Below are 27996 nucleotides of genomic sequence, written 5' to 3' on the forward strand. Positions count from 1 at the left end.
TGCACATGGTTAGCAGATGTTAATGCGAGTGTAGAGAAATGGACAAGTGTTCCGGACAAGTGTTTCTTCCCGAATATGATCTGGTTTAAATACCTGAACCGACAAGGTGAAAAATCAGCCGATGCACCGTTGAGCAAGGCACTTAACCCTACTTTGCTCCAGGGGTGCCGTACTACTGTGGCTGACGCTGTAAAACAACACATTTCACTGAACCTATCCGGGGTATGTGATGACAAAACATATAATTTTGTTTTTAAATCTGTAACACCCTTTTAATGCTGTTAGCTTGTTCAGGTTTATGAGCTTCAAACACGTGGACTAGAACAGACAACTGATATCCAAGTATTTGTACAGTGACACGTTGTTTTGTTTTGGCTCTGTACTCCAGCACGTTGGATTTCAGTGCCGACTGCCAGCTTTAATTCAAGGATATTTTCAGGTAAACCGTTTAGAAATTACAGCACTTTTTGTACATTCTAACTTTTAGACAACCAAAAGTATTTAGACAAATTCACTTATGTGTATTAAAGTAGTGAAAAGTTTAGCATAATATTTCTATCACACAATAACAACGACAAGCTTGTAATTTGAGCGAGTTGCTGTTTGTTTTGGTTGTGTTTCAGATTTTTTTTTTGTGGCCAATAGAAATAAAAAATGATAAATAATGTATTGCGTCATTTTTTTTGTCATTTAACAGAACTACAACAACAGAACAACAGAAAATGGTCACTGTCCAAATACTGTACGACGGGACATATGCACCAAGTACAGAGAAGTACTTTGTGTACTTTGAGTCAGACCTTTTGAGGTTTTATATATATATATAATGTGACTGTGGTCTAAAACAGGGTTTACAATTCAGTTATTTCTAATTTTCAGGTTATTATCTAACAAACAATCGGAAGTTACGTTTTAATATCAACACAGTCAAGTGTATACTTTTAGGATATATGTCACATTTTTAGAAACAAAATACTAAAATGTAATAAAATATGTTAAGGACTACATTTCCAGAGGTGTCTCTTGGTTATCTGTCCCTCTTACAGCAACCGCTGTTTATCGGTTCCGTTTATCGGTTCTGTTTATCGATTCTGGCTTCTTTGGAAAATACCTGCAAGAATAAAAAAAACAACAGAAATACTGTTTTTGAAATGTTACATAACATTTGTTAAGCAACATCTACCAGGGTTGGGGTCAATTTAATTTCAATAAAACATTTTTAAGTAAGTTAAACTTTTCAATGAATGAAATAAGACATCGTATTTCCGTTTACTTCCTGAATTGACAAGGACATTATGAAATTGACCCCAAACCCGATACATTACAATGAACGTTATCACCTGAACATCATAATAATGACGTACCTTCTACAACAGGTCAGTATCACAAACAAGATGGCCACACCACCAACCACAGCTATTACTGCAGAGATTACAGAGACTGTAGACAGGGAGGACAGGTCCAGGTCTGGAACACACCACAAACAGACAAAACAAACACTTGTTTATTAAGGACTCTATTCAATCTGTAGTACTAAAGTGTTGCCAAATATAAAAAAGTAATTTCTGATGGTCAGGTACATTAGTATTGATTAACGTCTGATGGTCAGACATTAGTGTTGACTAACATCTGATGGTCAGACACATTATAAGAAGTATAGAATTTATAGAAGATGTATAGAATGCATAGATGTATATAGATGCATAGATACATAGAATGTATAGGATGCAGAGATGTATAGAATTTATAGAAGATGTATAGAAGGATAGGTGTATAGAATGTGTATATAATGTATAGAAGATGCATAGAAGATGTGTAGAATATATAGAATGCATAGATGTATAGAAGATGTATACAATGTATAGAATGTATAGAGTATATAGATGCATAGCTACATAGAATGTATAGAAGATGTATAGAATGTATAGAGTATATAGATGCATAGCTACATAGAATGTATAGAAGATGTATATAATGTATAGAGTATATAGATGCATAGGATGTATATATGTATAGAATGCATAGATGCATAGGATGTATATATGTATAGAATGTATAGAGGTATAGAATGTATAGAAGATGTATAGATGGTACAGATGTATAGATGTGTAGAATGTATAGACATAGAATGTATAGATGTATAGAATGTACAGACGATGTATAGAATGTAAAGAATGTATAGATGTTTATAATGTATAGACATATATAATGTATAGATGTGTAGAATGTTTCGATTATAGACATATAGAATGTATAGACATATAGTTGTATAGAATGTATAGATTATATAGATGTATAGAATTTCCTACCTGTGCACATATATGACCCGGGTGTGTTGAGGCAGTCCGTGTTTTGGGGGCACGGGGTTGGCTGATCGGCACACTCATCGACATCTACAGCAAATCAGTCAGAATACAAAACTAAAGACATGCATGTCGACTGTAGTGCCTTAATTAAAATCTCTCACACACACACACACACACACACACACACACACACACACACACACACACACACACTCCCTACCGTGGCAGATTGGGGGAGCAGGACTCCATTGATAACTGTTGGGGTCACAGGTCACAGAGGATGGACCAATCAGCTGATAGCCTGGACCACACTGGTAGTAGATGACGGAGTCACAGAGCAGAGAGAAGCCTGACTGTAACCTGGGGATTGAACCACATCTGGGATCTGGGAGGGAGGAAGGGGGAGGAAGGAGGGAGGAGGAGGAGGAGAGAGGGAGGAAGGGGGAGGAGGGAGAGTAAGTACAGTGATAACCTAATGATGATGAAGTCACAGTAGAGACAAGCCTGACTAACCTGGGGATTGGACCACAACTGGGATCTGGGAGGGAGGAAGGGGGAGGAAGGAGGAGGGAGGGAGGAAGGGGGAGTAAGTACAGTGATAACCTAATGATGATGAGGTCACAGTAGAGACAAGCCTGACTGTAACCTGGGGATTGGACCACAACTGGGATCTGGGAGGGAGGAAGGAGGAGGAAGGAGGGAGGAGGAGGAGGGAGGGAGGGAGGAAGGGGGAGTAAGTACAGTGATAACCTAATGATGATGAGGTCACAGTAGAGAGAAGCCTGTCTGTAACCTGGGGACTGGACCACACCTGAGGAGGTCAGATGAAAGTCAACAGCCTGTTGGAGAGGAGAGGCCTGAGCAAGGCTCTGCACAGAATCCCTGATCTACTAAATACACGTATTTTTGCATACCATGTAGTTGCTAGATTCCTTTACTGACTCCATGTCCAATCTCTATATTTTCCCTCCCTCTTTCTCTACCTGTGTCTGGTTCCATCCAATCAGAGAGGTTAGGGTGAGGGATGAGGGTTAGGAGAACAGTACCTGTTCCATCCAGACAGAGGTTAAGGTGAGGGATGAGGGTTAGGAGAATAGTACCTGTGTCAGGCTCCTTCCAGGCAGAGAGGTTAAGGTGAGGGATGAGGGGGTGGCTGCAGGCCAGCATGTCTTCTGGGCTGACCGTACGGCTGAATGGGTCGGAGGGAACACGTGTGATGTGCGTGTTGTCACAGATGATACGTGACAGGGACACGGTGTGAAGCTGAGCTCTCTGGTTGCTGGTGAACACAGCCTCTCTCTCCCACCAGAACCTGACAGAGGGGGAGAGGTTACTGGGTAGGCAGACATACTGTAGGGCCGATTCAAAACAGACACATTGGGTGGGCAGCATCTCAGACATACACTGAGTGTACAAAGCATTAGGAACACCTTCCTAATATTGAGTTGCACCCCCTGTTGCCCTCAGAACAGCCTCAGTTCGCTGTGGAAAGCGTTCCACAGGGATGCTGGTCCATGTTGACTCCAATGCTTCCCACAGTTGTGTCAAGTTGGCTTGGTGGACCATTCTTGATACACATGGGAAACTGTTGAGCGTGAAAAACCCAGCAGCGTTGAAGTTCTTGACACTGAAACCGGTGCGCCTGGCACCTACTACCATACCCGGTTCAAAGGCACTTAAATATTTTATCTTGCCCACTCACCCTCTGAAAGGCACACGTACACAATCCATGTCTCAATTGTCTCAAGGCTTAAAAACCCTTATTTGACCTGTCTCCTCCACTTCATCTACACTGATTGAAGTGGATTTACCAAGTGACATCAATAAGGGATCATATCTTTCACCTGGTTTCACCTGGTCAGTCTGTCATGGAAAGATCAGGTGTTCTTAATGTTTTGTTCACTCAGTTAACCCGTCTCCTCCACTTCATCTACACTGATTTGAAGTGGATTTACCCTTAGTGACATCAATAAGGGATCATAGCTTTCACCCTGATTCACCTGGTCAGTCTGTCATGGAAAGAGCAGGTGTTCTTAATGTTTTGTAAACTCAGTGTGGATGGTCATGAGATTCATGTATTTTTGGATATGATCAATATACATTATTATTATTATTATTATTATTATTATTATTATTATTAAGTATTCATTCAAACCCTTTATATTTGCAAACCCTCGTCTTAAGGACAGGACTCAATCCGGTCTGCGGACGATCCGCGGTGCAGCTCGGGTCACATTTAAAAGGTCATTTCCGATTGACCCGGCATTTGCAGCATTTTACTTAGACTGTGATCTCTGCGACAGCGGTAACAACGCCTTTAAACGGAGCTTAGCCACAAAGGGCCGATCGGATTGAATTCCAGTGTCACATTCTGACCTTTATTTCCTTTGTTGTGTATTTATTTAGTATGGTCAGGGCGTGAGTTGGGTGGGCAGTCTATGTTTGTTTTTCTATGTTTTGGGGTATTTCTATGTTTTCGGGCCTAGTATGGTTCTCAATCAGAGGCAGGTGTCATTAGTTGTCTCTGATTGAGAATCATACTTAGGTAGCCTGGGTTTCACTGTGTGTTTGTGGGTGATTGTTCCTGTCTCTGTGTTTTGCACCAGACAGGGCTGTTTTTGGTTTTCCACGTTTATTGTTTTGTAGTGTTCGTGTTTATCCTTTTTTATTAAACATGAATCAATAGAAACCACGCTGCGTTTTGGTCCGCCTCTACTTCACCACAGGAAAACCCCTTACATCCAGTCTAATCGTTATTACATGTGTTATTACATGCCTTATTACATGCGTTATTACATGCGTTATTACATGCGTTATCACATGCCTTATTACATGCGTTATTACATGCCTTATTACATGCCTTATTACATGCGTTATTACATGCCTTATTACATGCCTTATTACATGCGTTTGTGTTTCACAACCTTGTAAAACCTAGTTTTGATGAGAGTGTTGCTGTGTGCAGAGGGTCCCAGGTTGGAGCCCAGCTTGGGGTAGAACAGGGATGGAAGCCTTACTGTTACACAATAAGAGTCAAACCACCATCTCTCATCTCACCTGTCTCCGTCTCTCAGTGCTCTGAACTGCTTGGCCAGTAGACAGGCCAGGAGGGGTCCCACCCGGCCCCCAGGTAGAGGAGGCTCTGAGATGGCCCCCACCCATACGTCGATGTTCTGGGACGTCCCGTACAACAACAGGAACTTCTCAGCCAGACCAGGGTTACCCAGGATACCTGCCAGGTCAGAGGTCAGACGAACGTGATGGAAATACGTTGGAACACATTTTCATTGTCCTGTATTATCCTTTGTGGTTTTGAATGTAGTATGGAACAGTGTATGTGTTATGAATTATGAGGAACACAATGGAAAACAAGTGCAGTGTATACAAATATGAAAACAAGTTCTCAATGAGACTGGCTAGAATAATATTCTGTTTATCTATCTACCTGCAAGGTCAGAGGTGGTGTTGGGAACAGAGAGGCCACAGAGCCCACGCCACGAGCTGTAACCTGGTAGAGCAGGAAGTAAGGGGAAGGAGAGATTGATGGAGGGAATAGAAGAAGAAGAGGGGTAGAAGAATTAAGAAAATAAATGGAGATAAAACAACAACAAGGATAAGTCCAGTTGGGCCATCTTCTAACATGTACGTTTGAGAGTATACTATAAGTACTGTATACTGTTTAATATACCAGCAGGGACCAGGTAGGCCTGTACTAATATAGTATTGTAGTATAATAATATAGTACTAATATTACCAGGCAGGCCGTGGTCTATATAATATAGTAATATAGTACTAATATTACCAGGCAGGCCATGGTCTATATAATATAGTAATATAGTACTAATATTACCAGGCAGGCCATGGTCTATATAATATAGTAATATAGTACTAATATTACCAGGCAGGCCGTGGTCTATATAATATAGTAATATAGTACTAATATTACCAGGCAGGCCGTGGTCTATATAATATAGTAATATAGTACTAATATTACCAGGCAGGCCATGGTCTATATAATATAGTAATATAGTACTAATATTACCAGGCAGGCCGTGGTCTATATAATATAGTAATATAGTACTAATATTACCAGGCAGGCCATGGTCTATATAATATAGTAATATAGTACTAATATTACCAGGCAGGCCGTGGTCTATATAATATAGTAATATAGTACTAATATTACCAGGCAGGCCATGGTCTATATAATATAGTAATATAGTACTAATATTACCAGGCAGGCCGGGGTCTATATAATATAGTAATATAGTACTAATATTACCAGGCAGGCCATGGTCTATATAATATAGTAATATAGTACTAATATTACCAGGCAGGCCGTGGTCTATATAATATAGTAATATAGTACTAATATTACCAGGCAGGCCATGGTCTATATAATATAGTAATATAGTACTAATATTACCAGGCAGGCCGTGGTCTATATAATATAGTAATTTAGTACTAATATTACCAGGCAGGCCATGTTCTATATAATATAGTAATATAGTACTAATATTACCAGGCAGGCCATGTTCTATATAATATAGTAATTTAGTACTAATATTACCAGGCAGGCCATGTTCTATATAATATAGTAATATAGTACTAATATTACCAGGCAGGCCGTGGTCTATATAATATAGTAATATAGTACTAATATTACCAGGCAGGCCGTGGTCTCGACCCCGCTGCAGGTTGAGGGCACCCAGGTCTAGTGGCATCCCACCCTGGGCCTGGAACAGTCTCTCAGTTAGCTCCTCAACCATCATCTGGCCTGGCATCTGGAGCTTGGCTGGGGAAAGGAGGAGGCCACGCAGCACTGGGTCTATACCACCTGAGAGAGGTGGGATAGAGAGAAGAGAGATGTGGGAGAGAGAGAGGAGCAAGGTGGGATAGAGGTGGGAGAGAGGAGGAGAGAGGTGAAAAGAGGTGAGGGAGAGAGAGAAGAGAGGTGGGGGAGAGAGAGAGGAGAGAGGTGGAGGAGAGAGAGGAGAGAGGTGGAAGAGAGAGGAGAGAGGTGGGGGAGAGAGGAGAGAAGTGGAGGAGAGGTGAAAATAGGTGTGGGAGAGAGAGAAGAGAGGTGGGGGAGAGAGAGGAGAGAGGTGGGGGAGAGAGGAGAGAGGTGAAAATAGGTGAGGGAGAGAGAGAGGTGAGGGAGAAGAGAGGTGGGGGAGAGAGAAAGGTGGGAGAGAGGGAGGACAGGGGTGGGAGAGAGGTGAGAGATGTGGGAGAGCGGCAGGGAGAGAGAGAGGAGAGAGGTGGGGGAGAGAGAGGAGAGAGTTGGGGGAGAAGTGGGGGAGAGAGAGGAGAGAGTTGGGGGGAGAGAAGTGGGGGAGAGAGGTTTAATAATGCAGACATATTTTGACTTCCACCCATGTCATTGTCTGCATCATTTCCCCCATATATCCAGTGTAGAATATACAGTACATTCAACGTATTCAGATCCCTGGACTTCTTTCACATTTTGTTACATTACAGCCTTATTCTAAAATTCATTAAATATTATTTTTCTTCATCAATCTACACACCCCATGATGACAAAGCAAAAAACAGGTTTAGATATTTTAGCAAATGTATTAAAAATTAAAAATAAACACAGGTATATACAGTTGAAGTCGGAAGTTTACATACACCTTAGCCAAATACATTTAAACTCAGTTTTTCACAATTCCTGACATTTAATCCAGGTAAAAATTCTCTGTCTTAGGTCAGTTAGGATCACCACTTAATTTGACATCACATTCCCAGTGGGCCAGAAGTTTACACACACTCTATTAGTATGTGGTAGCATTGCCTTTAAATTGTTTAACTTGGGTCAAACGTTACAGATAGCCTTCCACAAGCTTCCACAATAAATTGGGTGAATTTTGGCCCATTCCTACATTTGTGGAGAGGTTGAAAAACGTGTTGTAATGTCTCCAACCTAATTATATGTAAACTCTGACTTCAACTGTACATAGGCGTACATAGGCGTACATAGGCCCATTATCAGCAACCATAGGCGTACATAGGAGTACATATCTACATAGGCGTACATATCTACATAGGAGTACATATCTACATAGGAGTACATATCTACATAGGAGTACATATCTACATAGGCATACATATCTACATAGGAGTACATATCTACATAGGCGTACATATCTACATAGGAGTACATATCTACATAGGCATACATATCTACATAGGCATACATATCTACATAGGAGTACATATCTACATAGGAGTACATATCTACATAGGTGTACATATCTACATAGGAGTACATATCTACATAGGAGTACATATCTACATAGGAGTACATATCTACATAGGTGTACATATCTACATAGGAGTACATATCTACATAGGAGTACATATCTACATAGGAGTACATATCTACATAGGAGTACATATCTACATAGGAGTACATATCTACATAGGCGTACATATCTACATAGGCGTACATATCTACATAGGCGTACATATCTACATAGGCGTACATATCTACATAGGCGTACATATCTACATAGGCGTACATATCTACATAGGAGTACATATCTACATAGGAGTACATATCTACATAGGAGTACATATCTACATAGGAGTACATATCTACATAGGAGTACATATCTACATAGGAGTACATATCTACATAGGCGTACAGAGGCCCATTATCAGCAACCATCACTCCTGTATTCCAATGGCATAAATAAAACTGGCCTTTAGACTAGTTAAGTATCTGGAGCATCAGCATTTGTGGGTTCGATTACAGGCTCAAAATGGCCAGAACCAAAGGACTTTCTTCTGAAACTCGTCAGTCTATTCTTGTTCTGAATGAAGGCTATTCCATGCGAGAAATTGCCAAGAAACTGAAGATCTCGTACAACGCTGTGTACTACTCCCTTCACAGAACAGCGCAAACTGTCTCTAACCAGAATAGAAAGAGGAGTGGGAGTTTCCGGTGCACAACTGAGCAAGAGGACAAGTACATTAGAGTGTCTAGTTTGAGAAACAGACGCCTCACAAGTCCTCAACTTGCAGTTTCATTAAATAGTACCTGCAAAACACCAGTCTCAACGTCAACAGTGAAGAGGCGACTCCGGGATGCTGGCCTTCTAGGCAGAGTAGCAAAGAAAATGCCATATCTCAGACTGGCCAATAAAAAGAAAAGATTAAGATGGAGAAAAAGAACACAGACACTGGACAGAGGAAGATTGTCTAGAAGGCCAGCATCTCGGAGTCGCCTCTTCCCTGCAATTCCCCAACGGACTTAGGAGGTGAAGGTCGAGTCATGCTTCCTCCGAAACATGACCCGCCAAGCCACGCTTCTTAACACCCACCCACTTAACTCAGAAGCTAGATGCACCAATGTGTCGGAGGAAACACCATTCAACTGATGACCAATGTCAGCCTGCAGGCGCCTGGCCCACCAGAAGGAGTCGCTAGAGCACAAAGAGCCAAGTAAAGCCCCCCCCCCCCCCCCGGCCAAACCCTCCCTGGGTCTGTAGTGCCTTAGACCGCTGCGCCCCTCGGGAGGCCGATAAACATATTCTATTGTTATTCACAATAAAAGTGACTCCAAAATGACACAATACATTATTTACCATTCATTTCTATTGGGCACAAAATAATCTGGAACACATCCAAAACAAACAGCAAATGTATCCAACAAATTTGTTGTCACAAGCTTGATGTAATCATTGCGTGCTGTGAATATGGGACCAAATACTTTGTCCTACTTTAATACACATATAAGTGAATTTGGCCCAATACTTTTAGTCCCCTAAAATGGGGGGATTATGTACAAAAAGTGATGTAATTTTCACCTTATTGGGATCAAAATACCCTCAAATTAAAGCTGACAGTCTGCACTTTAACCTCTTAGTCATTGTATCATTTCATACCAAAGTGCCGGAGTACAGAGCCAAAACAACAACAAATAAATTCCCTGTCCCAATACTTTTGGAGCTCACTGTATGTGGTCATTTTACTCACTTTTGTTTAATGCACTGATTTTAAGTCTCTCCGGGTAAGACAAGAGCATCTGCTAAAAACATTAGGTTTTCAGTCCAGCAGTAGGCTTAATCTGGATCCGGGAAACTGGCCCTATTTCAATGAATCATTTCTATTGAGAATGCTTTTTAGTCCAGTTCTAGCCCTAATCTATGTCCGGGAAACCAGGCCCTAATTTAAAACGTCTCACCCTCCTGTACGACCCTCCAGGATGCGAAGAGGGAGTGGTGTAGGGGCAGAGGTGGGTGCTGTGGGGCGAGGCTGTACCCGGGGCCCAGGCGGGCCACCATCGGCTGCACGGTGACGTGGGCAAAGCGGAAGGCGGCGGCCGAGAAGACGTTAGCGATGCTGGGGTCAATCTCAGGGTCGTAGCCCTTGTACGGAGGCATCAGGAGGGAAGTGGGGGTCTCACCCAGGACCCTGGGCAAGTAGTGCTCCCAGGTCAGTATCTGAGGGAGGAGGAGATCAGGGGTGAAGCAGTATTCTAATAGTGATCCCAGGTCAGTATCTGAGAGAGGAGATCAGGGGTGAGGCAGTATTCTAATAGTGATCCCAGGTCAGTATCTGAGGGAGGAGGAGATCAGGGGTGAAGCAGTATTCTAACTTTACATCCGTGCCACTGCCTGCGATACAGAAAACAGAAAACACAACACCAACTCCATCATCACTTAACCAACTGGCGTTGTGGACAACAACCTCTCCCTCAACGACCCTGGAGGAGGCGTCATCTGTCTGGAAAACAGAAGCACCTAGAACCCAGACCCTGGAGGAGGCGTCATCTGTCTGGAAAACAGAAGCACCTAGAACCCAGACCCTGGAGGAGGCGTCATCTGTCTGGAAAACAGAAGCACCTAGAACCCAGACCCTGGAGGAGGCGTCATCTGTCTGGAAAACAGAAGCACCTAGAACCCAGACCCTGGAGGAGGCGTCATCTGTCTGGAAAACAGAAGCACCTAGAACCCAGACCCTGGAGGAGGCTTCATCTGTCTGGAAAACAGAAGCACCTAGAACCCAGACCCTGGAGGAGGCGTCATCTGTCTGGAAAACAGAAGCACCTAGAACCCAGACCCTGGAGGAGGCTTCATGTGTCTGGGAAACAGAAGCTCCTAGAACCCAGACCCTGGAGGAACCTGTCTGGGAAACAAACACATAGTGTGTGTACCTGGTGGACAGCCCCCATGATCTTCCTGGCCTCCTGGTACAAGGTGTCTGGGCTCCAGTGAGGGTTGAGGAGGTGCAACTCGCTGACCAGCCTGTTGTGTTCCCTCAGGAACAACGTGTGGAGTGCTATCATCCCCAGGTGCTCATTGGCCCGTGAGTCACCTAGACAACAGAATACAGGAAGTTTGACCCATAGACATACAGTTACTAGAAGGAAGAGCTATCAAGGTGCTCATTGGCCCGTGAGTCACCTAGACAACAGAATACAGGAAGTTTGACCCATAGACATACAATAACTAGAAGTATTGGTCTGTCACATGAATGAAACTATATAATCGCTACATATTCGTCGCCAGACCCACTGGCTCCAGGTCATCTATAAGTCTATGCTAGGTAAAGCTCTGCCTTATCTCAGCTCACTGGTCACGATAACAACACCCACCAGTAGCACACGTTCCAGCAGGTATATGTCACTGATCATCCCCAAAGCCAACACCTCATTTGGCCGCCTTTCCTTCCTGTTCTCTGCTGCCAGTGACTGGAACGAATTGCAAAAATCGCTGAAGTTGGAGACTTTTATTTCCCTCACTAACTTTAAGCATCAGCTATCTGAGCAGCTAACCGATCGCTGCAGCTGTACTTAGTCCATCTGTAAATAGCCCACCCAATCTACCTACCTCATCCCCATACTGTTTTTATTTACGTTTCTGCTCTTTTGCACACCAGTATCTCTACTTGCATCATCTGCTCATCATCATCTGGTAATTTATCACTCCAGTGTTAATCTGCTAAATTGTAACTGTTCTCTCCTATGGCCTATTTATTGCCTACCTCCTCATGCCTTTTGCACACACTGTATATAGACTTTATTTTTTTCTACTGTGTCATTGACTTGTTTATTGTGTTATTGACTTGTTTATTGTGTTATTGACTTGTTTATTGTGTTATTGGCTTGTTTATTGTTTATTCCATGTGTAACTCTGTGTTGTTGTCTGTGTCACACTGCTTTGCTTTATCTTGGCCAGGTCGCAGTTGTAAATGAGAACTTGTTCTCAACTAGCCTACCTGGTTAAATAAAGGTGTTCTCAACTAGCCTACCTGGTTAAATAAAGGTGTTCTCAACTAGCCTACCTGGTTAAATAAAGGTGTTCTCAACTGGCCTACCTGGTTAAATAAAGGTGTTCTCAACTAGCCTTCCTGGTTAAATAAAGGTGGGAAAAAAACCCACAAAAAAACCCCGGTAATGATGAATTAATTATACTAAATCATGCAAATATAACCTGTCTCTGTATAGCCGTATATATAAGACAACTGCTGGGTCTGCCCAGGCAGAGCTCCTGATTGACATGTGTGTTATGGTGCATTGAGTTGGTTGGAACCTCTTCAGATCACGGGACAATAAACAATCATTCATATTAAGACTGACTTAGGGTGTCCCTGGTGTTGAACTTCCACCACAATCTTTAACCCGAGCTGTGCTACAGTACATTAACAATGGTCATAGAAATTGTTTAAAGATTTCGAAAACAATTCTAATAAATACATTATAATTCAAATATTGTCTGAATTATAGAGCGTAAAACTTTTTACTTTCTTAGACATTATAATGAATGGAGTTCAGGGATTTTGAACAGTTTGTGTTAAAACAAAGACAATTATGTGTGCCTCATTTGCATAAACATATGGGATTATTTGCATATATATATATATATATATATATATACAGTGCCTTGCGAAAGTATTCGGCCCCCTTGAACTTTGCGACCTTTTGCCACATTTCAGGCTTCAAACATAAAGATATAAAACTGTATTTTTTTGTGAAGAATCAACAACAAGTGGGACACAATCATGAAGTGGAACGACATTTATTGGATATTTCAAACTTTTTTAACAAATCAGAAACTAGGTAACTAGGTTGTTACCGTAAAGCACTTTGTGAGAGATGTTGCAAAAAGGTCATTATACATTTTTGTTTGATTGATTGATTGATTGATTAATTGATTGATTAATTGATTGATGAATTGATTGATGAATTGATTGATGGATTGTAACATACCTGCTTGGAAACAGGATGTAATATTCTCCTGTTCTGTTGGTGCAGTAGCAGATGTGTCAGAGGCACTTGTGGCTCCAGTGGAGTTTGCCTCAGACCCGCTTCGTGGCCCACAGGGATCCAGGCGTCCCTGTAGGCGAGGCAGGTAGGGCATGTAGGCGAGACCCTGGTCTGAGGCCTGGTCATTGAGGGCCAGAAGACCCAGTGGAGAGGAGTGGTTCCTCAGGGCCGCAGCCATGGGGGAGGAGCTACCGTACACCATACTGGCGTCCACGAATGAGGTGATGGCGTTCAGTTGCTCCCGGTGATGGTGGGGTGTGCCTTCGCTCCCGACACAGCTGGGCGCCGAGCGGAAGAAAGGCATGCAGCTCTGTGTACCAGTACGAGGGTCTGACAGCGGGATCTGGAGAGAGGGGAAGGAAGGCATGCAGCTCTGTGTACCAGTACGAGGGTCTGACAGCGGGATCTGGAGAGAGGGGAAGAAAGGCATGCAGCTCTGTGTACCAGTACGAGGGTCTGAAAGCGGGATCTGGAGAGAGGGGAAGGAAGGCATGCAGCTCTGTGTACCAGTACGAGGGTCTGACAGCGGGATCTGGGGAGAGGGGAAGTGTGTGCGCGTGCATGTGTGCGTTTCACTTTACACTGAATAGATTCGGAGCAGGAAAGAATTAGACTGGCCAGAAGTAGCTATTTAAAGCTTCAATCAGCAGTTAAAACCATTTTTAAAAGGGGTCCTCCCAGACCCTGTTTTGGTAAAAAGCTGAGGGGTAGGGCAGGAGAAATGTAACCACTCTCAAATTCATAGACAGAGCTATGGATGCAAAGACTGACCATCCATGATATCAACATTATAGTTTTAATCCCGTTGGAGGCTATTTAGTGTTTGTTTAGGGATGGTTCGAAATGTACAAAATGTGGACCTGGAGGAAAATAGGGGAGGGCCACGCTTTTTCAAATTCAGTCAGGGGGCAGGGTTTAGTGTGGGCCATGTTATTTGCAATTGATGAAATGTCTATATTTCAGTGATTTAAGGGCTTATTTAATTTGTTTACCTTTATTTAACTAGGCAAGTCAGTTATTAAGAACAAATTCTTATTTTCAATGACGGCCTGTGGGTTAACTGCCTGTTCAGGGGCAGAATGACAGATTTGTACCTTGTCAGCTCGGGGATATGAACTTGCAACCTTCCGGTTACTACAACGCTCTAACCACTAGGCTACGCTGCCGCCCCGATTATTAGGCTGTTATATGGATGTGTTTCCAATGCCGACCCTCATCTTTGATTGTGAAGTGATCTAATTATGTCGCTATCATTTGTGTAATATAGAAGATGTTTTAAACCCAGACAGCTTTTAGGTGACCCACTGGGGACTGATGTCAATTCAACATCTATTCCACGTTGGTTCAACGGGTAGTCTAGTGGTTAGAGCATTGGCGCATTGGACTAGTAACCGAAAGGTTACTAGAGGAAGGTGGGTTGGTGTTGGAAGGGGAAGGTGGGTTAGTGTTGGGAGGGGAGGGCAAAGTGGGTTAGTGTTGGGAGGGGAGGGGAGGGGAAGGTGGGTTAGTGTTGGGAGAGGAAGGTGGGTTGGTGTTGGGAGGGGAAGGTGGGTTAGTGTTGGGAGGGGAGGGGAGGGGAAGGTGGGTTAGTGTTGGGAGAGGAAGGTGGGTTGGTGTTGGGAGGGGAAGGTGGGAGAGGAAGGTGGGAGAGGAAGGTGGGAGGGGAAGGTGGGAGGGGAAGGTGGGAGAGGAAGGTGGGAGGGGAAGGTGGGAGAGGAAGGTGGGTTAGTGTTGGGAGGGGAAGGTGAGTTAGTGTTGGGAGGGGAAGGTGGGAGAGGAAGGTGGGTTAGTGTTGGGAGGGGAAGGTGGGTTAGTGTTGGGAGGGGAAGGTGGGAGAGGAAGGTGGGTTAGTGTTGGGAGGGGAAGGTGGGTTAGTGTTGGGAGGGGAGGGGAAGGTGGGTTAGTGTTGGGAGGGGAAGGTGGGTTAGTGTTGGGAGGGGAAGGTGAGTTAGTGTTGGGAGGGGAAGGTGGGAGAGGAAGGTGGGAGAGGAAGGTGGGAGGGGAAGGTGGGAGGGGAAGGTGGGAGAGGAAGGTGGGAGGGGAAGGTGGGAGAGGAAGGTGGGTTAGTGTTGGGAGGGGAAGGTGAGTTAGTGTTGGGAGGGGAAGGTGGGAGAGGAAGGTGGGTTAGTGTTGGGAGGGGAAGGTGGGTTAGTGTTGGGAGGGGAAGATGGGAGAGGAAGGTGGGTTAGTGTTAGGAGGGGAAGGTGGGTTAGTGTTGGGAGGGGAGGGGAAGGTGGGTTAGTGTTGGGAGGGGAGGGGAAGGTGGGTTAGTGTTGGGAGGGGAAGGTGGGTTAGTGTTGGGAGGGGAAAGTGGGAGAGGAACGTGGGTTAGTGTTGGGAGGGGAAGGTGGGTTAGTGTTGGGAGGGGAAGGTGGGAGAGGAAGGTGGGTTAGCGTTGGGAGGGGAAGGTGGGTTAGTGTTGGGAGGGGAAGGTGGGAGAGGAAGGTGGGTTAGTGTTGGGAGGGGAAGGTGAGTTAGTGTTGGGAGGGGAAGGTGGGAGAGGAAGGTGGGTTCGTGTTGGGAGGGGAAGGTGGGTTAGTGTTGGGAGAGGAAGGAGGGTTAGTGTTGGGAGGGGAAGGTGGGTTAGTGTTGGGAGGGGAAGGTAGAAGAGGAAGGTGGGTTAGTGTTAGGAGGGGAAGGTGGGTTAGTGTTGGGAGGGGAGGGGAAGGTGGGTTAGTGTTGGGAGGGGAAGGTGGGAGAGGAAGGTGGGAGAGGAAGGTGGGAGGGGAAGGTGGGAGGGGAAGGTGGGAGAGGAAGGTGGGAGGGGAAGGTGGGAGAGGAAGGTGGGTTAGTGTTGGGAGGGGAAGGTGAGTTAGTGTTGGGAGGGGAAGGTGGGAGAGGAAGGTGGGTTAGTGTTGGGAGGGGAAGGTGGGTTAGTGTTGGGAGGGGAAGGTGGGAGAGGAAGGTGGGTTAGTGTTGGGAGGGGAAGGTGGGTTAGTGTTGGGAGGGGAAGGTGGGTTAGTGTTGGGAGGGGAAGGTGAGTTAGTGTTGGGAGGGGAAGGTGGGAGAGGAAGGTGGGAGAGGAAGGTGGGAGGGGAAGGTGGGAGGGGAAGGTGGGAGGGGAAGGTGGGAGAGGAAGGTGGGAGGGGAAGGTGGGAGAGGAAGGTGGGTTAGTGTTGGGAGGGGAAGGTGGGTTAGTGTTGGGAGGGGAAGATGGGAGAGGAAGGTGGGTTAGTGTTAGGAGGGGAAGGTGGGTTAGTGTTGGGAGGGGAGGGGAAGGTGGGTTAGTGTTGGGAGGGGAGGGGAAGGTGGGTTAGTGTTGGGAGGGGAAGGTGGGTTAGTGTTGGGAGGGGAAAGTGGGAGAGGAACGTGGGTTAGTGTTGGGAGGGGAAGGTGAGTTAGTGTTGGGAGGGGAAGGTGGGAGAGGAAGGTGGGTTCGTGTTGGGAGGGGAAGGTGGGTTAGTGTTGGGAGAGGAAGGAGGGTTAGTGTTGGGAGGGGAAGGTGGGTTAGTGTTGGGAGGGGAAGGTAGAAGAGGAAGGTGGGTTAGTGTTAGGAGGGGAAGGTGCGTTAGTGTTGGGAGGGGAGGGGAAGGTGGGTTAGTGTTGGGAGGGGAAGGTGGGTTAGTGTTGGGAGGGGAAGGTGGGTTAGTGTTGGGAGGGGAAGGTGGGTTAGTGTTGGGAGGGGAAGGTGGGTTAGTGTTGGGAGGGGAAAGTGGGAGAGGAACGTGGGTTAGTGTTAGGAGGGGAAGGTGGGTTAGTGTTGGGAGGGGAGGGGAAGGTGGGTTAGTGTTGGGAGGGGAAAGTGGGAGAGGAACGTGGGTTAGTGTTGGGAGGGGAAGGTGGGTTAGTGTTGGGAGGGGAAGGTGGGAGAGGAAGGTGGGTTAGTGTTGGGAGGGGAAGGTGGGTTAGTGTTGGGAGGGGAAGGTGGGAGAGGAAGGTGGGTTAGTGTTGGGAGGGGAAGGTGAGTTAGTGTTGGGAGGGGAAGGTGGGAGAGGAAGGTGGGTTCGTGTTGTGAGGGGAAGGTGGGTTAGTGTTGGGAGAGGAAGGCGGGTTAGTGTTGGGAGGGGAAGGAGGGTTAGTGTTGGGAGGGGAAGGTGGGAGAGGAAGGTGGGTTAGTGTTAGGAGGGGAAGGTGGGTTAGTGTTGGGAGGGGAGGGGAAGGTGGGTTAGTGTTAGGAGGGGAGGGGAAGGTGGGTTAGTGTTGGGAGGGGAAGGTGGGTTAGTGTTAGGAGGGGAGGGGAAGGTGGGTTAGTGTTGGGAGGGGAAGGTGGGTTAGTGTTGGGAGGGGAAGGTGGGTTAGTGTTAGGAGGGGAAGGTGAGTTAGTGTTAGGAGGGGAAGGTGGGTTAGTGTTAGGAGGGGAAGGTGGGTTAGTGTTAGGAGGGGAAGGTGGGTTAGTGTTAGGAGGGGAAAGTGGGTTAGCATTCTGGACTTCTCTCTTTCTCTGTTCTGGACTTCTCTCCTGCTCATTTGTTATTCATTTTTAAATTATTGAATTTTTTTGTAAAATGTGTTAAGACCTCAACTACACTTTCAATAAATTGTGATTGATTTGATTTGACCTGTAGCTCTATAGGGAAGCAGGGAGTGTCTCACCTGTATAGGGAAGCAGGGAGTGTCTCGCCTGTATAGGGAAGCAGGGAGTGTCTCGCCTGTATAGGGAAGCAGGGAGTGTCTCGCCTCTATAGGGAAGCAGGGAGTGTCTCACCTGTATAGGGAAGCAGGGAGTGTCCCGGCTGCATGTGCGGGTACAGTCGGCCCCGGTCCTGAAGGCAGCTGTGCTGGGACTCTGAGGGGTCAGAGCGAAGTCATGGTCGATCCACTGACCCCACTCCACCAACAGGTGGGACAGAGATGAGTCCAGAGAGATGTTCTCATTGTGGGTGTAGAGAACGTTCTGGGATATCAGGCGCACCTGGAGGGAGATGGGAGGAGAGGAGGGAGGAGAGAGGGGGAGGTAGGAGAGAGGGAGGTAGGAGGTGGGAGGAGAGGAGAGAACAGAGAGGGAGGTGGGAGGAGAGAGGGGGAGGGAGGAGAGAGGGGGGAGAAGAGGAGAGAACAGAGAGGGGGAGAGAGGGGGAGGGAGGAGAGAGGGAGGTAGGAGGTTGGAGGAGAGGGGAGAACAGAGAGGGGGAGGGAGGAGAGAGTGAGGTTGGAGGAGAGAGGAGGGAGGGAGGTGGGATGAGAGGAGGGAAAAAAGAGGAGGGAACAGAGAGGGGCAGGGAGGAGAGAAGGAGAAGGGTGAGGTTATTACAGTGAGTTTGGTTTTACAGCTGACCTGACGTAGAGTAAAATGACAGAGGAAACATTCCATGTTGGACAGAGGCTTATGATGACTCAGGTCAACAGCAGTGCACTATATAGGGATACTGTAGCCAGAAATAGGATAGGACTCTTACCAGTACAGGGTGTAGTTGATAGGATAGGACTCTTACCTGGGGCAGGGTGTAGTTATAGGATATGACTCTTACCTGGGGCAGGGTGTAGTTATAGGACTCTTACCTGGGGCAGGGTGTAGATAGGATAGGACTCTTACCTGGGGCAGGGTGTAGTTATAGGACTCTTACCTGGGGCTGGGTGTAGTAGATAGGATAGGACTCTTACCTGGGGAAGGTTGTAGTTATAGGACTCTTACCTGGGGCAGGGTGTAGTAGATAGGATAGGACTCTTACCTGGGGAAGGTTGTAGTTATAGGACTCTTACCTGGGGCAGGGTGTAGTTATAGGACTCCTACCTGGGGACAGGGTGTAGTAGATAGGATAGGACTCTTACCGGGGGCAGTGTGTAGTAGATAGGATAGGACTCTTACTGGGGGCAGGGTGTAGTTATAGGACTCTTACCTGGGGCAGGGTGTAGTTATAGAACTCCTACCTGGGGCCGGGTGTAGTAGAAAGGATAGGACTCTTACCAGGGGCAGGGTGTAGTTATAGGACTCTTACCTGGGGCAGTGTGTAGTAGATAAGAGTCCTATCCTATCTACTACACCCTGCCCCCGGTAAGAGTCCTATCCTATATACTACACCCTGTCCCCAGGTAGGAGTCCTGGCAGGACCCAGGCAGGATGTAGTAGATAGGATAGGACTCTTACCTGGGGCAGGGTATGGTAGATAGGATAGGACTCTTACCTGGGGCTGGGTGTGGTAGATAGGATAGGACTCTTACCTGGGGCAGGATGTAGATAGGATAGGACTCTTACCTGGGGCAGGATGTAGATAGGATAGGACTCTTACCTGGGGCAGGATGTAGATAGGATAGGACTCTTACCTGGGGCCGGGTGTAGTATATAGGATAGGACTCTTACCTGGGGCAGGATGTAGATAGGATAGGACTCTTACCTGGGGCAGGATGTAGATAGGATAGGACTCTTACCTGGGGCCGGGTGTAGTATATAGGATAGGACTCTTACCTGGGGCAGGATGTAGATAGGATAGGACTCTTACCTGGGGCAGGATGTAGTAGATAGGATAGGACTCTTACCTGGGGCTGGTAGATAGGATAGGACTCTTACCTGGGGCAGGATGTAGTATATAGGATAGCACTCTTACCCGGGGCAGGATGTAGATAGGATAGGACTCTTACCTGGGGCAGGATGTAGATAGGATAGGACTCTTACCTGGGGCAGGGTGTGATAGATAGGATAGGACTCTTACCTGGGGCAGGGTGTGGTAGATAGGATAGGACTCTTACCGGGGGCAAGGTGTAGTTATAGTAGGTGTGTTCAGGGTCCCAGCCCCTAGGGACCCCTCTGATGTCCTCGTACTCTGGGGGGAGCCAGCGGGAGTACGGGGTGTTGGCCGCACCCCACTTAGGGTGCTGTCTGGAGAGGGTTGACAACGTGGGTGACACACACAAACTACAAGTCATGTCAAATCAAACACTAATTTCCTTTTCACACAGTAGTTTCAACCTGAACCCTACTGGCTGGACGTGGTCAGGCAGACAGAGCGAGAGAAAAAGAGACAAGCAGACAGCCAGAGATCAAATCTAATTGTATTTGTCACATGCCACCGAATACAATAGGTGTAGACTCTACCGTGAAATACTTACGGGTCCTTTCCAACAATTAAGAGTTAAAAAGTACATTACAAAAATACAATATTTGAAACAAAAATACAGAAATAATAAGAAATAGAATAACAATAACGAGGCTACATACAAGGAGTACCGGCACCGAGTCAATGTGCAGGGGTACTACAGACAAGACCGACAGACAGACCTGTTGTTGCACTCCCCGGTGAATGAACGGTAGCGTTCAGACAGACAGCCAGTCTTACAGAGGGGTCTCTGCATCTCAGAGGAACAGCCCGTAGCATGCAGTAGAACCTGCATGTCCTCCTCACTCAGCGGGTCTGTTGGGGGGGGGGGGGGGGGAGAGACGAAGGACAGACAGACAGTCTTAATGAGCGTTCACACTACACAAGCGGCCTCTCCTAGCCAAACTAGCCTCGTCCTCATTTTTTTTTATTTTACCTTTATTTAACTAGGCAAAGCAGTTAAGAACAAATTCTTATTTTCAATGACAGCCTACTCTAGGAACAGTGGGTTAACTGGTCTAGGAACAGTGGGTTAACTGCCTGTTCAGGGGCAGAACGACAGATTTGTACCTTGTCAGCTCGGGGGTTTGAACTAGCAACCTTCCGGTTACTGGCCCAACGCTCTAGGCTATACCACTAGGCTACCTGCCGCCCCCATCCACCCTCATGTGGGTGCTAACAAGCTAGCAATTGAGCTAGGTAGTGCTACATATCAACAGCCATTGACAGCCAATCCAGTAGGGGTTGGAAGCTATGACGAGCTTCGATTGGTCCCTTGCTTTGCATTATTGCAGAGGATTTTCATAAAGTTCAGCTTTCCCCAACTTTAGTCCCGCCCTGTACAGCTCCTTCGCCCAATGCCATCGCTCGCATCGCTCAACGGTTCCCCCGCCCATCCCACTTCTCTCGCTTTACTTCCATTGAAAGTGAATGGCTTCCCATGTTTCACTGCGCCATGCCGTTGTATAGAGAACCTGCATGTTCTCCTCATTCAACAGGTCTGTTAGCCTGCTTTTAGCCTGCAGGAGAACCTGCATGTCCTCCTCATTCAACAGGTCTGTTGGGTAACAGCTTTTAGCCTGCAGGAGAACCTGCATGTCCTCCTCACTCATCCTCATTCAACAGGTCTGTTGGGTAACAGCTTTTAGCCTGCAGGAGAACCTGCATGTCCTCCTCACTCATCCTCACTCAACAGGTCTGTTGGGGGACAGCTTTTAGCCTGCAGGAGAACCTGCATGTCCTCCTCACTCATCCTCACTCAACAGGTCTGTTGGGTAACAGCTTTTAGCCTGCAGGAGAACCTGCATGTCCTCCTCACTCATCCTCACTCAACAGGTCTGTTGGGGGACAGCTTTTAGCCTGCAGGAGAACCTGCATGTCCTCCTCACTCATCCTCACTCAACAGGTCTGTTGGGTAACAGCTTTTAGCCTGCAGGAGAACCTGCATGTCCTCCTCACTCAACAGGTCTGTTGGGGGACAGCTTTTAGCCTGCATGTCCTCCTCATTCAACAGGTCTGTTGGGTAACAGCTTTTAGCCTGCAGGAGAACCTGCATGTCCTCCTCACTCAACAGGTCTGTTGGGGGACAGCTTTTAGCCTGCAGGAGAACCTGCATGTCCTCCTCACTCAACAGGTCTGTTGGGGGACAGCTTTTAGCCTGCAGGAGAACCTGCATGTCCTCCTCACTCAACAGGTCTGTTGGGTAACAGCTTTTAGCCTGCAGGAGAACCTGCATGTCCTCCTCACTCAACAGGTCTGTTGGGGGACAGCTTTTAGCCTGCAGGAGAACCTGCATGTCCTCCTCACTCAACAGGTCTGTTGGGGGAGATTTACACACAACCCAAACCGTACCGCTGACTCAAACCATACTGTGTTTTCTGACATAGTTCCAGCAACTATGGTAACAAGGCCAACACAGCCAGGCTCGGATCAGGTCGGCTCTGTAGTATATGTGTAATGTGATAGTTTAGTACCAGGTAGACTGGACTGGGCCATGGGTTAGGTAGTACCAGGTAGACTGGACTGGGTTAGGGTTAGACAGTACCAGGTAGACTGAACTCAGCCATGGGTTAGACAGTACCAGGTAGACTGGACTGGGTCATGGGTTAGACAGTACAAGGTAGACAGGACTGGGTCATGGGTTAGACAGTACAAGGTAGACAGGACTGGGTCATGGGTTAGACAGTACCAGGCAGGCTGGACTGGGTTAGGGTTAGACAGTACCAGGTAGACTGGACTGGACCATGGGTTAGGATTAGACAGTACCAGGTAGACTGGACTGGGCCATGGGTTTGGATTAGACAGTACCAGGTAGACTGGACTGGGTCATGGGTTAGACAGTACCAGGTAGACTGGACTGGACCATGGGTCAGACAGTACCATGTAGACTGGACTGGGTCATGGGTTAGGCAGTACCAGGTAGACTGGACTGGACCATGGGTCAGACAGTACCATGTAGACTGGACTGGGTCATGGGTTAGGCAGTACCAGGTAGACTGGACTGGGTTAGGGTTAGACAGTACCAGGTAGACTGGACTGGGTCATGTGTTAGGGTTAGACAGTACCAGGTAGACTGGACTGGACCATGGATTAGGGTTAGACAGTACCAGGCAGGCTGAACTGGGCCATGGTTAGGGTTAGACAGTACCAGGTAGACTGGACTGGGTTAGGATTAGACAGTACCAGGTAGACTGGACTATGGGTTAGACAGTACCAGGTAGACTGGACTGGGTTAGGATTAGACAGTACCAGGTAGACTGGACTGGGCCGTGGATTAGACAGTACCAGGTAGACTGGACTGGGTTAGGGTTAGGCAGTACCAGGTAGACTGGACTGGGTCATGGATTAGACAGTACCAGGTAGACTGGACTGGGTTAGGGTTAGGGTTAGACAGTACCAGGTAGACTGAACTCAGCCATGGGTTAGACAGTACCAGGTAGACTGGACTGGGCCATGGATTAGACAGTACCAGGTAGACTGGACTGGGCCTTGGGTTAGGGTTAGATAGTAGCAGGTAGACTGGACTGGACCATGGGTTAGATAGTAGCAGGTAGACTGGACTGGACCATGGGTTAGACAGTACCAGGTAGACTGGACTGGGCCTTGGGTTAGGGTTAGACAGTAGCAGGTAGACTGGACTGGGTCATGGGTTAGACAGTACCAGGTAGGCTGGACTGGGCCATGGATTAGGATTAGACAGTACCAGGTAGACTGGACTGGGCCCTGGATTAGGATTAGACAGTACCAGGTAGGTTGGACTGGGTCATGGGTTAGACAGTACCAGGTAGACTGGACTGGGTTAGGGTTAGACAGTACCAGGTAGACTGGACTGGGTTAGGGTTAGACAGTACCAGGTAGACTGGACTGGAACATGGGTTAGGCAGTACCAGGTAGACTGGACTGGGCCATGGTACTGGTGTAGACCATCTCTCTGATCAGTTCCACTGTATTGTCCAGCAGCTCAGCTGCGCTGATGTGCCTCCTGGTCTGGGGTCCGATCTGCTTGAACTGAGCCAGGAGGTCGCTGGGTCTCAGAGCACCCTCCGACAGAGATGTCTTCACCCTGGAAGGACAGAGGACAGTACCCATATTATCAGACAGACAGACAGATTAACAGACAGGCAGATGAACAGACAGACAGATGAACAGACAGACAGATGAACAGACAGACAGATGAACAGACAGGCAGGCAGATGAACAGACAGGCAGGCAGGCGAACAGACAGGCAGGCAGATGAACAGACAGGCAGATGAACAGACAGGCAGATGAACAGACAGGCAGATGAGCAGACAGGCAGGCGAACAGACAGGCAGGCAGATGAACAGACAGACAGGCAGATGAACAGACAGGCAGGCAGATGAACAGACAGGCAGGCAGATGAACAGGCAGGCAGGCAGATGAACAGGCAGGCAGGCAGATGAACAGGCAGGCAGGCAGATGAACAGACAGCTGGCAGATGGACAGACAGGCAGGCAGATGAACAGGCAGGCAGGCAGATGAACAGACAGGCAGATGAACAGACAGGCAGATGAACAGACAGGCAGATGAGCAGACAGGCAGGCGAACAGACAGGCAGGCAGATGAACAGACAGGCAGGCAGATGAACAGACAGGCAGGCAGATGAACAGGCAGGCAGGCAGATGAACAGGCAGGCAGGCAGATGAACAGACAGGTAGGCAGATGGACAGGCAGGCAGGCAGATGAACAGGCAGGCAGGCAGATGAACAGGCAGGCAGATGAACAGGCAGGCAGGCAGATGAACAGGCAGGCAGGCAGATGAACAGGCAGGCAGGCAGATGAACAGGCAGGCAGGCAGATGAACAGGCAGGCAGGCAGGCAGATGAACAGGCAGGCAGGCAGATGAACAGGCAGGCAGATGAACAGGCAGGCAGGCAGATGAACAGGCAGGCAGATGAACAGGCGGGCAGGCAGATGAACAGGCGGGCAGGCAGATGAAAAGGCGGGCAGGCAGATGAACAGGCGGGCAGGCAGATGAACAGACGGGCAGGCAGATGAACAGACGGGCAGGCAGATGAACAGACGGGCAGGCAGATGAACAGACGGGCAGGCAGATGAACAGACGGGCAGGCAGATGAACAGACGGGCAGGCAGATGAACAGACGGGCAGGCAGATGAACAGGCAGGCAGATGAACAGACAGGCAGGCAGATGAACAGGCAGGCAGATGAACAGACAGGCAGATGAACAGACAGACAGACAGGCAGATGAACAGACAGACAGGCAGATGAACAGACAGACAGGCAGATGAACAGACAGACAGGCAGATGAACAGACAGACAGGCAGATGAACAGACAGACAGACAGGCAGATGAACAGACAGACAGACAGACAGGCAGATAGACAGGCAGGAAAATTAACAGGCAGACAGATGGACAGACAGGCAGATGAACAGACAGACAGACAGGCAGATAGACAGGCAGGAAAATTAACAGGCAGACAGATGAACAGACAGACAGGCAGATGAACAGACAGGCAGATGAACAGACAGACAGGCAGGCAGATGAACAGACAGACAGACAGGCAGACAGGCAGATAGACAGGCAGGCAAATTAACAGGCAGACAGATGAACAGACAGACAGGCAGATGAACAGACAGGCAGATGAACAGACGGGCAGGCAGATGAACAGACGGGCAGGCAGATGAACAGACGGGCAGGCAGATGAACAGACGGGCAGGCAGATGAACAGACAGGCAGGCAGATGAACAGACAGGCAGGCAGATGAACAGGCAGGCAGATGAACAGACAGGCAGATGAACAGACAGGCAGACAGGCAGATGAACAGACAGACAGGCAGATGAACAGACAGACAGGCAGATGAACAGACAGACAGGCAGATGAACAGACAGGCAGATGAACAGACAGACAGACAGGCAGATGAACAGACAGACAGACAGGCAGATAGACAGGCAGGAAAATTAACAGGCAGACAGATGAACAGACAGACAGGCAGATGAACAGACAGGCAGATGAACAGACAGACAGGCAGGCAGATGAACAGACAGACAGACAGGCAGACAGGCAGATAGACAGGCAGGCAAATTAACAGGCAGACAGATGAACAGACAGACAGGCAGATGAACAGACAGGCAGATGAACAGACAGACAGGCAGGCAGATGAACAGACAGACAGACAGGCAGACAGACAGGCAGGCAGATGAACAGACACATGCAGGCAGATGAACAGACAGACAGACGGCAGATGAACAGACAGACAGGCAGGCAGATGAACAGACAGACAGACAGACAGGCAGATGAACAGACACATGCAGGCAGATGAACAGACAGACATGCAGGCAGATGAACAGACAGACAGGCAGGCAGATGAACAGACAGACAGGCAGGCAGATGAACAGACAGACAGGCAGGCAGATGCACAGACAGGCAGGCAGATGAACAGGCAGGCAGATGAACAGACACATGCAGGCAGATGAATAGACAGACAGGCAGGCAGATGAACAGACAGACAGGCAGGCAGATGAACAGACAGACAGGCAGGCAGATGAACAGACAGGCAGGCAGGCAGGCAGATGAACAGACAGGCAGACCCTAATTGGTAAATAGCATTTCTCTTTTCATAAACATCAACATGGCTTTTCACAAATAATCTGAGCAATTTACTGACGACAGTCTTGTTCTATTGGCTCACCTCTCCTTGGTGTGGGCGTAAGCAGCATTAGTACGTTCTAAAGACCTTTTCAGAGCCTCCTCTACCAACGTAGAGGGCAGATAGGGAACCCCTGGAAATGATACAGTACAATGAATAACCCAATATAACTATTTGTGCCTTTTGGGATGAGTCAAGGAGTAGTAGCCCTTTATAAACAGATTAGTTTATTACTCACCCAGAGCGTTGCGTAACAGGCAAGCGGCTGCACTCAACGTGTGCCGGGGTTCGTTCCAATACTCTAACAATGCTAGCAATAGGTACTCTACATCTGCCTGCTGTACCACCTGGCGGCGCGCATGTGTAATTACCTTAATAACCACATCGCCACACTTAAAGTATAGTGAGTGCATATACATTTTAAGATACAAAATGTTCCAGAAAACTCTCTCTAACCAGGTTTCCACCCGACCTTTTTTTTTATGCGCGCAAAGTCCACATTTGGAGTCACGCATTAACATGTGTGGCAGCCAGCTGTGTGGTCATCCCACTACAACTCGTCGGGAAAGCACACGGTCTATTAGGCTACAGAATAAATAAATGATGAACTTCACAGGGTGATGAAAGTCCAAGGTTGTGAGCTTGATGCTCCTTTTCAATAAAATATCGAGGGTCTTATTTTGGTGACCTGAGGATCGACGCTTAACAAATACACTTATTGTTTTGCTTTTATCCATAATGTAGACGAGACGAACCGCACTGAATCGGTGGTTGGCTAGAGCGAACTGGCCAAGAAATAACGTGGGAGCATTTGCTATTTAATGCAACAGTTTCGGTAGTAATAGAGTGGAAAATGCGATTGAAACACATGTTGAATTTTAGATATCGAAACATGAAAGCATCAAAACTTAAGCAGAACATTTGTTTTGTGTGCAATATGTCATTACACAATGACTTTACATGTTTTATCAGCAACAAGTCCATTTGGTCCAGTGCGGATTTTTTTAATATTCGAATCTGTCACCATTTGGATGGAAACCTAGCTAATGATACTGATCAATAACAACTGATATGAAACTACCCTTTATGACACTAGCCTTTATTATATTGGACGACATAATCGGTTCCCAACAATCCCTTTAATTATACAACAGACGATCCAATAGGATCCAATGATAATTCTTGTCATAAACATGGATGATCCCCCCCCCCCTTTTAAAAATGTCGGATAATCTCATGACAGTATGAAGTGTTCTCAACAGGCCATTTAACACACAGAACAGTGTACCTGAGTCATTGTGAGCTAGCTCGGTTGGTGA

General features: G+C 47.2%; 1 protein-coding gene across 1 annotated transcript; it reads right to left on the reverse strand.

Moving 5' to 3' along the window:
* Positions 1–27974, reverse strand: epx (eosinophil peroxidase). The gene is made up of 18 exons (XM_036968562.1): positions 27966–27974; positions 26916–27024; positions 26720–26810; positions 23939–24114; positions 20735–20867; positions 20206–20335; positions 18227–18433; positions 13525–13924; positions 11470–11630; positions 10498–10756; positions 6973–7143; positions 5752–5814; positions 5364–5538; positions 3407–3618; positions 2527–2691; positions 2310–2393; positions 1365–1467; positions 1–1111 (listed from the first exon to the last, which is right to left on the reverse strand). The coding sequence occupies exons 1-18, from the start codon at positions 27972–27974 to the stop codon at positions 1057–1059; spliced, it is 2703 nt and encodes a 900-aa protein (XP_036824457.1). The 3' UTR covers positions 1–1056.
* Between the last annotated feature and the right edge of the window lie 22 nt (positions 27975–27996).

Source organism: Oncorhynchus mykiss, chromosome 30, assembly GCF_013265735.2.
Source record: "Oncorhynchus mykiss isolate Arlee chromosome 30, USDA_OmykA_1.1, whole genome shotgun sequence".
Classification (NCBI taxonomy): Eukaryota; Metazoa; Chordata; class Actinopteri; order Salmoniformes; family Salmonidae; genus Oncorhynchus; species Oncorhynchus mykiss.